This window comes from Necator americanus, chromosome V, assembly GCF_031761385.1.
Source record: "Necator americanus strain Aroian chromosome V, whole genome shotgun sequence".
NCBI lineage: Eukaryota > Metazoa > Nematoda > Chromadorea > Rhabditida > Ancylostomatidae > Necator > Necator americanus.
The window spans coordinates 24,305,702-24,319,514 of record NC_087375.1 but is presented as its reverse complement, the minus strand read 5'-3'; the positions used below and the strand labels follow the sequence as shown (position 1 = coordinate 24,319,514).

The following is a 13,813-nucleotide window of genomic DNA, read 5'->3' as shown; positions in this document are numbered from 1 at the left end:
ATGGGTGAACCTGACGGTCACTGGCCGAATGGCAAAGGGGAGGGAGCTAGCAAACAATTTCAGCCCAAAAAGTATAAAGACGGAGGACAGGAATGGCGAAAGGAAAGAAAAGAGGTTTGAAAGAACATGTGATTTGAATATGTTGCCACTTTTTTAAAATTAAAAATACCAACTGAGAAAACATAAATAGTGACAGGATGGTGTGGTACATATTTGCTGCCTTAGTGCCTTTCGCTTAGAAGAGAAAATAAGTGTAAAAATGCTCCAGAAGTAGTTAGTGGAATTCGTGAATATTCCCGCGTGCACTGTGGGGAACAAAAAAAAAGTTTCGCTATGCAAAATGCGACGAAAGATTGATGACTGTAAAAATTCTCTCCACGAGTTTTTCAGCGCCTTACTCGCTCCCCATTAAATTTCTCAAATAAAAAAAAAACTTCTGTAGTTTCTGAAATTTCAGATTCAGAAGAAGGCGACTACTTCGAAAAGTTAGACAAAATAAAGTGACATTAATAATCTTTGTTCTCTACTCTACTTAAAGCGAAAAGAAAGGATTTGCTATGATTCAAGTAAAGTCAGCCTCTTGCACTTAAACTTTTTCTGTCGTCTCATTGCTCTGTTGGTGTTGTTAGAGTCTTGAGCTAAAAACCACAGCAAGATGATGATTACACAGTTAATTATAGGAGAATCCACACTGATAGAATCTAGCGTGACCGTACAGATAAATTAAGTGCAATCTCTCGTTTCTCTTTATAATAAGGAATTGCCTTTCACCATATTCTCAACGACAGGAAAGATCAAAGTCGCATCCCTTGCGTATTCATCTTAGAGAATCCGAAAGCTTATGCGAGAATTCAATTTTTTAAATTTATACCACTTTCATATTCGTACTACTTACACTGATTATCGAATTTTTAAAGATAAGTAGCCAATTTTGCACTAGTCCAAAAGTTTGTTGCAGCTGTTCCAAGTATTCTCGAAATTTATTTGTTCTGTTTGAGAAAATCACCACTGCCTTTTTTTCGTGTTTTTTCATGAGCAGAATAGAAGCTTTTTTTAAGTGATCGAGCGGGAGTGGAAGGGTTCGGTGGAGTGACCTTTGAGGACTCACTTAAACATTGTCTCATCATCATTAAAAAGAGAATTCGTGTAGTAATTATTAGCAAAGTTTTTATTTCTAAGAGAGCCTAGAAACAGCAATAACCTTTCAGCACTTTGTACGCATTTGATCTTTAGAAAATAGCATTATCTATAAATTCTTTTGTGAATTTTATTATTTTTTGATTGACGATTCTGTAATAAATCACCGAAATGCACATTACTAACAGAAATTTACGCGATCTGCATTTATACCCATACATAACTCGTATTCTGACTGCTGGCGTATTCTCGCCATAACCGGTTCGCTATTCAGCGAGTATTCGCTGACAGTATAATGAGCAATCGCTTTTCACCAAACTGCCAGTATAAGGGAAAGGATCTCGATTAAACCCGAAGACTTTGCGCAGTCATTTTAGAACGTCAAAAACCCCTGTGAAATTTTTGTAACATTTTGTAACATGTAGCTCGTACCATGGTTATACCTACACACACGTTTACTATCGAATCTTCCGCCGGATCCTGGTCACCTCTATCACTTCTCCTACGGTCAACTTTCGATTTCTTGAGTGGGCACCTGTCGGATTTCTGCATGTCACTTTTGTGTACAAGGATTGTTCAGTGATTTTTCTGAAGTTGAAAAATAAAAGGAAGCCTGAGCTTCCTTTTCGTTTTTTTTACTTATTTTCTGTGGAGAAATTCGCAGAAAATAATGAGTAAGAGGTCCTCTTTATCCGTTCATTTTGGTCATTTAACAGGTCGTTTTGCATCTTGTCGACTCCAATTGTTAACAGTTTTTGCTGCACAGAAAACGGAAATATTTTTCTTATCTAGTTCCCGCTTTTCTTGGCAAACGTAACCGTCAAAGTAGATAAGAACTCCGAATTCTCCCTTGAAAGTGCATGAAGCAGAATACTTCTGGAATCACACTTTAGGGACATAGGGTGTTCGATGATGCTGATCGGACTTTCTTCCTGCTCACAGAGGTCACAGCAAGAAAAACTTAATGTACAGCATTGGCTGAGAAGCAGTGTGTCAATGCTTTTTTCCCTTTTGCTTTCACGTTTGATCCCCAGCCCGCTGGCCCGCTGTTGTAAAACTTCAAGGAATCTTATGAACAGAGAAATGCAAAGAGTAGTTTACTTTAGGTGAATTGAAAGTTCTTATTTACGTCGACGAATATAAACCAAAAAAAAGTTCACTACTAGTGCCTTCGTGCTAGTGGATGAAACCTAATGCTGCATTTCGTAGTTACCTGGATTCGATTCTTTCAGAAACTATTCTCCCCGCATGATTGACCTCCATTGGTTGTATTTCCGTTCCTTAAAAACAAAGGTGCCGGTGTAGTTGAGTTGATTTTTGAAGTTTCGCAGTGGAACGTCCAGTTGAATTTTCGCAAGAATTTCCGCCGCGAGTGCACAGTTGATGGATCGGACCTCACTGTGGCCAGCCAAGCGTTTCACCTCTACGAAGTCGATAAAGTGGTACCTGACCAGTTTGGATGGATAAAAGCACAGACTCGATAGACCGTCGAGCCCACCTCATGTCATCCTACAGGCTAAACTTCAAACAATTCTGAATTGAAGTGAACGCGTCGGCGAGTCCCAGGCGGAGGCGGACCACTCTGTGACAGAATAGCCCCACTAAGAATAACTAGGATGCTGGCCGCATGTGACGTTGTAGATAAAAATCCGCGAAGCTCTGATCGTTTGCCACGGCTCATCTTTACTTTTCATTTTTGTAAAATTTAATCTTTATTCAAGTTGTCTATCAACCTCTGCGAGTCACAGTGTCGGATAACACGATAGGATCGTGGTAACTATACAGAAAGGAGCTTTTTTTAATGACATTGTCTGTAATGAGCTACGAGGAGAGCAGCCGCGTTGGAGCGTCTCATAGCATTTAGATGTTCTTAAGTGCGGACACGAAGTGGTCGTCCTGTTTCGCCGTTGTATTTTTCCCCAGATGTTTGGGACAAAACTAAACAAACTATATCTGGAGACCATGCAGTCGCCTTCCTTGCAGAATGGGCAAACTACGCGTTTTTGAGTAAGGCACAAGCGACCGTACATTCTATTGGAAATTAACTACTTCCTAAGATTTTTTTTTTGGGGGGGAGGGGGGGAAGGGTACTTCAGCAACTGTTTTATGGTCCTCGAGGCCGCATTGTACCCAATTTACCGATATCTCTCTGGCCAGGTCGTCGGATATAAGAGACAAACAGAAATTGATCCTTACGAGTCATCCGTTGCTGTAAATTCTCGCTGTGCAGTAAGATTTTACCAGTCATTATGAGAAGATTCAAAGGAGGAAACTTCTGCGCTACTCGATCTTGGCATGTTTATCCGCTTAACCATAGTGCCTCAAAAAATACCAACGAATGAAAGAGCGAAAAAAAAAACAGGAAAAAAGGAGCGCGGAAGGAGGAAAAGACATAAAAAACTGTCCCATCCTAGCTTTAACCTCATTCTCTAGTAAAATGCGAATTGATCTTTCTTTCGTGGCTCTGAATTCACTGCTGTGCTGAGTCACCTCGGATAAGTGTATGTCCTGAGTTTTATTTCCGACTAAGTCATTGACGTGGATTCACAGTCAGAAATGTGCATGTGTTAGGAAGCGGAAGCGATAGTAAAGACTTTCCAGAATACACTATAGGTATGAACGGATCGTTTTCGAGCAATTGCGGTCCAGAGTTGCTTTCACTTCTCTGGCACGACGCGAACAAAAATCGCGGACCGCAAATTCGCAAGCTAGATATTTTTTACTGCAAATTTTTCCGCTAACGGGAAGCAACCCTCCCCCCCCCCCTAGGAAGTGTATAAAATATTGTAGTGTTGCAGCAGAATTTGCAGGCAAGAATTTACAGGAGTCAACATAACATTAATGTGTTAGATTACCATTGAGATCTACTTACTTCCTCTCATTGAATTGTGTTGGTATCTTTTAGGGCACCACACAACCGATTTACGGATTCACACCATTCAAAACAAATTCTCTCAGCAGAGCAACAACTCCGCTAGCTCCAAGTATGTGAAGATCTCTATGGAAATTTAAGCGTTCTCATAGAAGTTTCTTCTTTGCAGTTTCCGAGCAGAGTTCACAGAGTGGGACCTTGCGCCCAACAGGTAAATCGAATCCGTTCGTGTACCCTAATCAGCCTCCTACGCGAAATGGCTTTCAAGTACACGGTAAGATAAGACGTCACATTTTTCATCATTTGCAAATCAAATTTTCTCTCGCGAATGTCCTTTTCATCTTCTTGATCGTTCTTGATTGTTCCTTACAGAACAAGGATAAAAAAAGGGAAACCACGTTTTCCTCTTTCTTGTTTCAAATACATAGAAGTACAAATTTCTTCTGTATATTCATTTGGAACATCAAAAATCTATATAAAACTGAAATGACACAGAGTTATCTTGTGGAAACTAGTGGGATCGCTTATATAAATAGTTAAAAATTACTTTTGTGCATTTTGTAGCTCGGTCCGGGAGAGAACTGATAGAATTAGCTAGAATTTTCTAGTCGGACAGTGAAGATAGGTAGTATACAGAGCGATTTAATCAATCCAGGATACTGTTCCTTCGTCTAACATCAATTCTTCCGCAATTTTCCTTCTATCTTTGTTCAAGGAAGCTGGCTTCAGATTGTTCACTGTACACGCTGCTTCCGTTTCAATTAGTCTATCGCTGTAGTGACATGAGGGGGTTCATGCCCTTACACCTATGAAAAGGAACTTACCACGACGACGTGGTGAGTGAAAATCCGCGGGAAAAGCTGGAGATGGAGTTGAACAATGCGGGATCCGAGGGGGTTCCTCCCATTTCTATCTAATCTTCCTAAAAAAACGGCGTGAGAACCGCTTTAGTTCCTACAAGGAACGTCCTCTATGTATACGTTCTAGTCCCCTCAGCAATCTATTCAATCTATTCACTGGTTTCACTTGAAGGGGATGTCGACGTGAACTCCCTGGTTTTCGACCGCTGCGCAGACGGATGCGGCGCGTTAGAACTGAAATCGTCGGTAAGAATACAGTTTTTCACGTCGATTAAAGGAATGATGAGCGTAACTACTTTGGATCCCGCGATCTACAACCTCATCTCTAGCTTTTCCCGTGGATTCCATCACCACAAGGTATCCGTGCTATGCTGCTTTTAACTATCGGAAAAAAAAACAGCAGAGGAGACAAAGGTCTGGTATGTGTGGGTTGCGGAGACATGTTAGAAATGAGGTTAGACGTCCGGTCTGCTCGTAGACGTTTTCGTCTCACTAATAAAATAAGCTCTCAGAATGTAACTTTCTGTGCAGCAACATATGATAAGGAAACTTTCACCGTGTGAGAACATAAAATCAAGTGAAATTTCTCGTTGGTTCTCGGAAGAGACGGAGACACGAAACCATCGATTAGGTAGGTACTTTTATGGAAGAATGGCACCAAGAAAGCACAAACTTGCATGTTTATTTTTGATCCAGTCCGCCCTCGCAAATGAAGTTTGACCGCATTTGACCGCTGGAAAGTAAGCCGTTCTCAAAACAGAAACCCATTGTTGAAGTAAAAGAGAGCCAATGTTTTCCAAGAAGGAAATTAACATCCCATTCATTTGTTGTTTTTTGAAATATTACAAGTCCCAACTGTTGCGAGCCGTTCTGCTCAAATTTTTAAGCTCTAGATAAAATTACTGAAGCTTTTGACAGTAAAAAGTGTTTGCCATTTTCTTATCTTAAAATGTGAGATGACATGTACAATGAAATATGGGATTGTATAGATGTGAGATAACAGTTCTCAAAAGTCGTAGGATCAGACAATTTTCAAAATTTAAAACAAAGATGTTCCCCAGAAAAACAGAGACGTAGTGTTAAAAATTTCTTATTTGATGCTATAGTGCTCTGTTGTACAGTAACCGCGGAAATTTTTTTCCCATGAAACAAAAGTGTTGTCGAAAATCAAAAATTCTCCGATAATTTCTCGCGCTGTCTTTTCTAGCTGGGTAAGAGTCTTTTAATCAGCTTGAAATGTGCCACTTAACCAATTTCTGAAATTTTCAAAACTTTCTGCAATACCTATGGGACCAAAATGTCCGTGAAAGTGCCCGTCTAATTTACGAATATTTCACCTTAACCTCATTTTTCTTGCATTTCATTTGGACTAAAAGCTATTTGTTCTGAGGCACAATTATCTTAAAGACTGGTCCCCTAATTTGTAGCCGGTGGCAAATTAGAAAATATGCAACAAGTTTTGTAAAGGTTTTTGAAGATTCCGGGTAAGCTATCTAGATAAATTCCGTCATCACAAGTCGATTGATGTCAACGTGTAATAATACAGAGGAAAATGAACTAAGTTAAGGAGAAAAAACGTGAAAATCCGGTTTTTTTTTCGTTTTCTGACCAAGGATTTTTCTTCCGATTTTTTTCCGACTGTTGTAGTGCAGGTGCTTTTCTTCCAGAATAGCAGTCTACAATAGGAGTGGTGATAAACGTCACTAACGGATGAATAAATCTTTCCAGCAGTGTTTTTCATAACACGGTGAGATTAGGGAAAATTAATAAGTAAAATATTCTGGAAAGCAGTGCTGGTAATCTGTGCAAACTTTTACCTGTCCTCTTCGGAACCTCTCCCATTCGCAGAAGTTTTACTTTTTTTTCCGCGAAACATTTGTCGATATCGCAATTGAAGTCGGCCATGGAGAAGACATTTATGGTTTCAAACTTCTCGGACCATAAACTTCCATGCGTTCATTGCCTCCCTCTATTAAGCAGCGGTAAGATGGGGATCTGAGTTTCAATCTTCCTTCTCCAATTTATGTTTTTGCTGTGCACACTGACTAACTGCGGGATTCTTCTCCGGTCACATTCTTCAAAATTTCTTGGGAGCTCCAACACTAATGGAAAAATCTTTGATTTCTACGTTTTTAAAAGGAAGTTATACGGTTCACAACTCCACTGAGGCCGCACATTATTAACACTTTTGTACCATTTTCATTTTTTCTCATTGTACCTGGTTTTTTCCAGAACTACCTCAATACCATTCAACTCCGAAAGCAACTCACAATACACTCATTCGACCGGAAAGTGCCATACCAATGTCGAGAGAACAGAAACTTACATGGGGTCGATGCAAGTGCTTCATAATCTTACATTTTTTCTATTCTTTTACTATCAGTTTCAGTGCCACCTCAAGCAGGTTTTCGTTCTGTTTCTGCGATGGGTCAACAGATACGTCCTCCCAGTAGACAAAGTGACACCGGCATTGCACAATGTGAGTTTAATCCGCAGTTTTCTTCGTAGATATCGCGGACACTACGTAAACTACGTAAGTAAGTGATAACGTCACAGTTAACAAATCCTTGGAATTTTGAGGAAAATAGTGAACTAGCGTGAATCGAATGCTAAGTTCGTGGGGTTTGTCTGACTTGTTTTCTCTTTGTCTTTTTTTTGATACGTTCCCCCGTCGTTGTTTTGAAGCACATCTTAAATTTAGCGGTTTTCAAGATTACAGCAAAACGCCCACTAATGTCTCAGACGATTCAAATCTCCAATTCTTGTTGATCACATTTGAAAAGACAAATCGCAATAGTTTCTTTTTCTAAGGGGAAGATTTGATCGTCTCCGTTTACAGCAGTATCCACGCGTTCTATAAATGCGACAGAACGGCTACTTGCTGAGCCTCGCAATATTTTTAAAATCAGTTATGTGTACTATTTATTACTTTTCTCCCATAGTTCTCCCATAGATTATCCCTTAGATCCCATAGTGATATTCGCTTCTGTGAAGTCTCCTCTAGCATAGCTCAATTACTTACTCATTTCAATGAAGAAATCTCTCCTTGAAAAAATATGCTTGGACTCTGGTTCTTCTGTTGAGTGAACGAGTTTCTTCTTCTCACTTCGGACTCTTTTCAAAGTATCTGCTTCAAGAAATATTCATTTTTGTTTTTTTTCTGGATTCCTTTGGGGTGGCAAACAACTTTTTAAATTTTTTTCCATGATTGCATGGAACGTAAGTCTTTCGGGGATATGGTTCGCGATGTATTGATCCTGGCTGAAGCATATCTTAGAATCGGTACAGGAATGGGTTAAAAATCTAGCGCTTCTAGTGCCACTCCAGTTTGGATCCCTCTTTGTAACCTAACTAATGTGCTTACTTTTTACAATGTTTCTTAAGCAAAGGCTATTAGTGGCTTAGAAATCCTGGATGCTTGCGGCTTGAAATCACAAGGATTTATGTACTTTAAAGGTTAATATCTAAAAAAACAAAAGTTAATGGTGTGTGTTTTTAGTGGAGTATTCCAGTCTACCTTTTCTGTTTGACTTCTCTGTGATGAAAAGTTGAAGATATGTTCAAGAAAAAAGGTTAGGGTTTAGCTGAAAGCATTCTGAAACGGTCCGTGCTTCCAACATTAGCGAGTAGTTGTGGAAGTTGAGCCCATTGTGTGTGAATGTATCAAAATGTTTTCGTCCTTCGTCGTTTGTTTCCCAAAGTGAGTTCGTCATTATATGCGCGACATCCCGTTCGGAGGGAGTTCTCAACAATTTCCAAGTGTTGCCTTTTCTTCTTCTTATCCGCGAAACTAGATTTTTTTGTCGCATTGTTGAAATGTTGAAAGAGCACAGGTCGTAGTGTCAATGATGTTCCCAGAGTCGCTTTAAACTCCGTTTTCATTTTTCCAACCTTTTCTTCACTTTTCTCTATTCTTCCCCTTTTTTGCTTAACTGTAAAAGAACCATCATCTTATAAAAGTTTTATTCTACATTTATCTGTTGAGTAAAAACTACGCAGATCTCTACTGTACGATCGCCTTCTCCTTGCATATAAGGTTTCTCCTATTTAGTAGTTTTTCATCGTATTCTTTGAACGTTCTTACAGTGCGTCCGAAATCTGGACAATCAACAATAAGATACCCTTTCAGTCAAATTTTCTATCAATTTCAAATTTTCATTCTAGCAAAAAGGGCTGTAGTAATCTATGGGGGGATGCTTTAGGTAAAAATTGAAAAAATGAGTTGGGACTATTCTCAAATAAGAGTAGTTGATAGCCGCTGAAAAATTTCTCTACTTCAACAAAAAGAAAACTTAGGAGATGAAAAAGGTACAAAAAAAAAATGGAAAAGAGACGGTCTGTCCGCAAACGAGGAATTCTGGATAAATCGCTAAACAAAGATACGAATAAGGCTTTATTTCAGCAGTATCTATCTTCCATTGAACGATTTGGTTAGAGCAACATTGTGAAAAAAGGGAAGCAGCAGCAATAAATCAATAAATTGGACAAAAATCTCCTTTCTAAAAACTCTTAAGACCAGGAAAACAAAATGAAACACACCAAAATGGAACCTTACGGCAATACTTTGAAGTGGACTCGACTGACAGTTTATCCCTTCTGAGTTCTCTCTTTATATTGTGAATAATTGCAGCACATCTGCAAGGAACCAGTTTGAGGTGGAAATGGTCTTTCTTTGAATCTATAAATACAGTTTAGCTAAAACAACAAAGCGAAAAAGAAAAAGACCTACCTGTCTTTGCCTTCACTTCATTTTTGCAATGATTATTTCACATTTTCTGATGTCGTCAGTCGTTTCTGAGATTTCTATGGTTGGTCAATCAATAATAACTTCGCTTCTCTCAAAAAAAAAAATTGTGGGACTATTTTTCTTTTGAGAAAAAGGCCTCCACTCAATATTTCTGCAGCGGTTTTGTAAGTAGGATATTTCGGTGTTTTTCATATCGTAATATCGAAAGTGATTTAGAATTTTGTCTGGAAAACATTTCTGTGCGAGATATAGTATCGGAATCGTTCTTTTTAGGTTGCTTCCGAATTGAAAGGGGGAATATGCGACATTTTCCTCATTTTAAGTGACGTTAAACACCGGAATAGACTGCTTCTTTTCATTTCGAGACCGTTCAGGCGTTGGATCGCGATATCAGTCATACTGTACACTTCCGCGACCTGAAGAGGTTGACGCGGAGACGCTCAGTGAGATGCATTCCAATCTTCATGCATTTTATGGACCCACAATACCAAAGGTATCCCTTCTCCTGTGGATTTTTTCCCTTCAGGCAGAACTTCTTTGCCCCAGGTGGTCTCTCGTCCTCCTTCTGTGGCCACACTTGTGCCCGGCTTAGCGCCTGGGATGGCGTCTGACTTCATTCGCCCGCCTACGGGCTTGCCCGCCGCAACTGTCGCCATGGGTGCTCCTTCGCCAAAAAAACCGACAGAAATTGTCAGTTGGAATACGCTTAGCTTAATATGCAGTATGCAAGTGAGTGAATAAACCCTACTATGCTATTATGATTATATAATAATATTGACTAATTCTAATATTTTCTTAAAACACTAAAGCATATCTTAAGGTATTGTGTTCGTTGGCCATTTTTGGCCTTGGTGTGGGCCGTATGTTACAAGGAGCGAAATGGGCTATTGGTGTCGAACTCGTCTACGCTCTTGTTGTTATGATTGCCGGACTTTCTGGGATTTATTCCGTACGACAACGAAGCTATGCGGCTGCAACTTTCTCTTTCGGTCTCACAACAATCAGCACAATCCTGGCTGTTCCACCGTTTGGACTGGGTTCGGCAGAAATAGATATTTTCTTTTTTTTATTGCTTCCATTCAATGATTACTTCAATTTAGTTACGACATGTTTAGGGATTTTTCCGACCATACCTTGGGCATTCTCGGAGGCAACGCCATCGGTTTGGATTAATCCAAGTGAACCGCTAGAGTTAGACTTGGGTTTGAGCTTGATTGTGCTTATTCAGGTACGACGTAATTTCTTTTCACATTTTGCAGTCAGGTTCTCCAAGAATATGTGGAATTTTTTCTTCAAGACGGTTCTTCTAATTAGACTTTGTGCATGTTTTGGTATTTGTTGGAAGTATCGGTGTTAGTTCCTTTCGTTTCTGTTCTAAAAGTTGAAAGCAGCTCAAAGTATTCAATGTTGAAGTTCCTTATCATTTTTTGATAGTAATCGCTGCTGTTTCTGACATACTTGAACTGAAAATGGCAGCTAACAAAGTGCTGCAGTGTAAGTGCTAAGTTGACTGGTTTTTGATTAGAAATTCTTAGAAGCGAGCAGCGTACAGAAAACTCATATTTTCAAATTAGTTGTCCATAAAGATGGTTGAGATTCCTTCCAAGAAAAGAGATTGTGAAGTGTAATTTGCGGTGCGCATTTGTTCCTCTCCCTTGATTCGATCACTTTCTCACGATCAGGTTCAAGACGTTGTTCGGAGCTTAATCAAAGGGAAAATTTGCGAAAAGTAATAGGAGAAACTGGAAAAAATCTCAGTCTCGATACTAAATCGGGGTGGTTATTTCTTTGAATCGCTCGGAAACATTAATGGTTTACGGTCGTGTACTTATCTTCCAATGTCGAAAGGAAAACGGGAAATGCCCCACTAAATCCAAGAATTGCACAGATCAACGGTATCAAATTGATGCACATACATGACAGGGCAACTCTTTACATGTGTACAGATTATGAGGTGAAAGAGGGTGAACTGGGGCCTTTCGTACGGTAGTAAAAGCGCTCGCTTTGTTGGGCTAATTGCTCGGTTTGTTGCTCTCGATCTACTCCCTTTTCGGATTTCAAGAGGTATGCCACAGATTTCCTGATAATTGCGAACTATGAGCGTGAGAACTGCAACTGCGTCCCAAGAAAATATGCACAGCTGGGAAATCAGGGGAATCTAAAATCAAAAACTCTGCTCCTTAACTTAAGCTAATTTGAAAATGGTTGCTAATACCTTGATTTACTTTTGAAGCAACGTATCACGATTTTGACACGGTGCAGAAACCACAGCGAAAGCCTAGAGTTTGGGCTTTGATTTGCGGAATCCAGCATGATTCATCGTTCCCCAACCGTCGTATCAAACGACGTGGAAACTGCGTTTGTCCCTACGAGGTACGTTTATATGATCCCCTCAGCAGCCTTTTCATTGGTTCACTAATAACTGCGAACTATAAACGCAGGAACTGTGAACGTCCCAAACACTATGCACAAAGAATTTAAAGGCATCACCCCACGAATCTGAGGTGGTGCAGATTTCAGGTGGAGTATTCGTATACGGGATGGGAGACTATGGAGAGGGGAGTGATTCCATCCATTTCTTCCTAATTGCCGTAGAAAACGGCCCGGAAGATGCGGCGCCGCACAAGACTGGCGCGCTCCAATCGAACCTCTTGTACAAAATGGTGCGCCAACACGAATGAAGCCGTATCTTCCGGGCCGTTTTTTTCGGCAATTAGGAAGAAATGGACGGAATCACCCCCCTCTCCGTAGTCTCCCATCCTGTATACGAATACTCCATCTGAAATCTGCACCACCTCAGATTCGTGGGGTGATGCCTTTAAGTGTTTTTTTTTAAGAGGCTGGCAAGTAGGTATCAGTAACCGTCGATCGCTCGCTCGTAGACATACGGGTGGCGAGACGCAACTGATTTCGTGGGGAAAGCACCGTCTTCCATATCGTTTTTTAAGGGGAAAATGAGCGGAGTCACGGTAGCTACCGTAATGCACAGCCCGAACTCTAGGCTTTCCGGACCAGGTCAAAATCGTGATACGCCGCCTTTAACCTGTCATATACTACCAACTCTGCTTTGATCGGAGGAGGACAGAAGGGTGAGAGTGTGAGAAAAATGATGTGAGGCGGACGTGTCGCAGTCATTCGGAAGAACTCATTCAGTGGCAATTCTAGGAATACATAACTCATTCACTACAAAATATGGCCGTCAATTTCGTCTCGTTTTCAAACCACATAGAATTTGAAGGGGGTTGAAATTTGTTTTTTCCAGTTCGTTCTTTCACTGATTCTCTCGATAAGTGGATGCAGATCGGTTGGTGTCTTATGTGGTGTTCTCGAAGAAGTGAAACTTCACCATGATCTTCACTCTGCATTCCATGATATCGACGTACCTCACAAAGCCTAGGAATGAATACTCATCTGAAGTTCTTTCCTATAGTTTGCCGGACTGATTTCAACTTCAAGTTTCATATCGTGCTCCATTTCATTTATCTCATGCGATTCTTTTCTTTTTAATTTTATACCACTCCATGGTGCACTTATCAGTGAGTTCCATTGCGCTGCAATCTGATTACATTGGAGAGTCAAACTTCTAATACAAAGTCACTCATTTGTACAGTTATTGAGATTCGTATCAAGTAAGAAAAAACAAGAAAATTATTCATTTGATATGAATGAGACCTCTTAATTCTTTGCAGCAGATTTTTAACGAAGGTGCCGAAGAGGACAATGAAATTTTTTCCGAACTAATTGGTGCTGCAATAAATCTTTCATCTTTATTTGTTGCTGTATAATCGATAAAACACAAATTATTACCGTTCCCACCACTGAGTTGAAATCAGGTCCTGTAGGGTGATTGTTGAGTTGAAATATGATTCGTGGTCTTTTTTCTTCAGTTATAAAAATACCTTACAAATAAAGAATGTTTTGAATAAAACATTTAAAAGAAAGTCTTTCGCTCTAAAAGATTTCATGTTTTTCATTTTTTTATTGATTCTTTTTTCCACTTAGATCCTTGAGATGGATTATCACAAATAGACAAAAAGGAGCACGTTTGACAATATTTGATTTTTGCATTTAGTTGTCGCTAGGGCTGAGGTAGGGGCAGTGGATGAAGGTAAGTACTTCAAAGTACTGCCAGGTGTCCATCTCTAAATGTCCTATCCTTAAAGAAGATGGAACAATTATCGTAAGTTGGATTTTTTT

At 39.8% G+C, this 13,813-nt stretch overlaps 1 protein-coding gene across 2 annotated transcripts; it reads left to right on the top strand.

The window, feature by feature from the left end:
• RB195_015032 (uncharacterized protein) lies at window positions 1-13,013 on the top strand (the record flags this gene model as incomplete). 2 transcript variants are annotated; one of them, XM_064205548.1, is made up of 11 exons in its annotated part: window positions 1-114; window positions 4,043-4,121; window positions 4,179-4,283; window positions 7,102-7,206; window positions 7,259-7,348; window positions 9,991-10,109; window positions 10,163-10,345; window positions 10,437-10,653; window positions 10,732-10,844; window positions 11,879-11,989; window positions 12,565-12,687. In XM_064205548.1, 11 exons carry the CDS (start codon window positions 1-3, stop codon window positions 12,685-12,687), a joined length of 1,359 nt encoding a protein of 452 aa, XP_064061430.1. The 2 variants fall into 2 exon arrangements, with proteins under 2 accessions (XP_064061430.1, XP_064061429.1); XM_064205549.1 differs by lacking the exons at window positions 11,879-11,989; window positions 12,565-12,687 and adding an exon at window positions 12,879-13,013.
• Window positions 13,014-13,813: the final 800 nt, after the last annotated feature.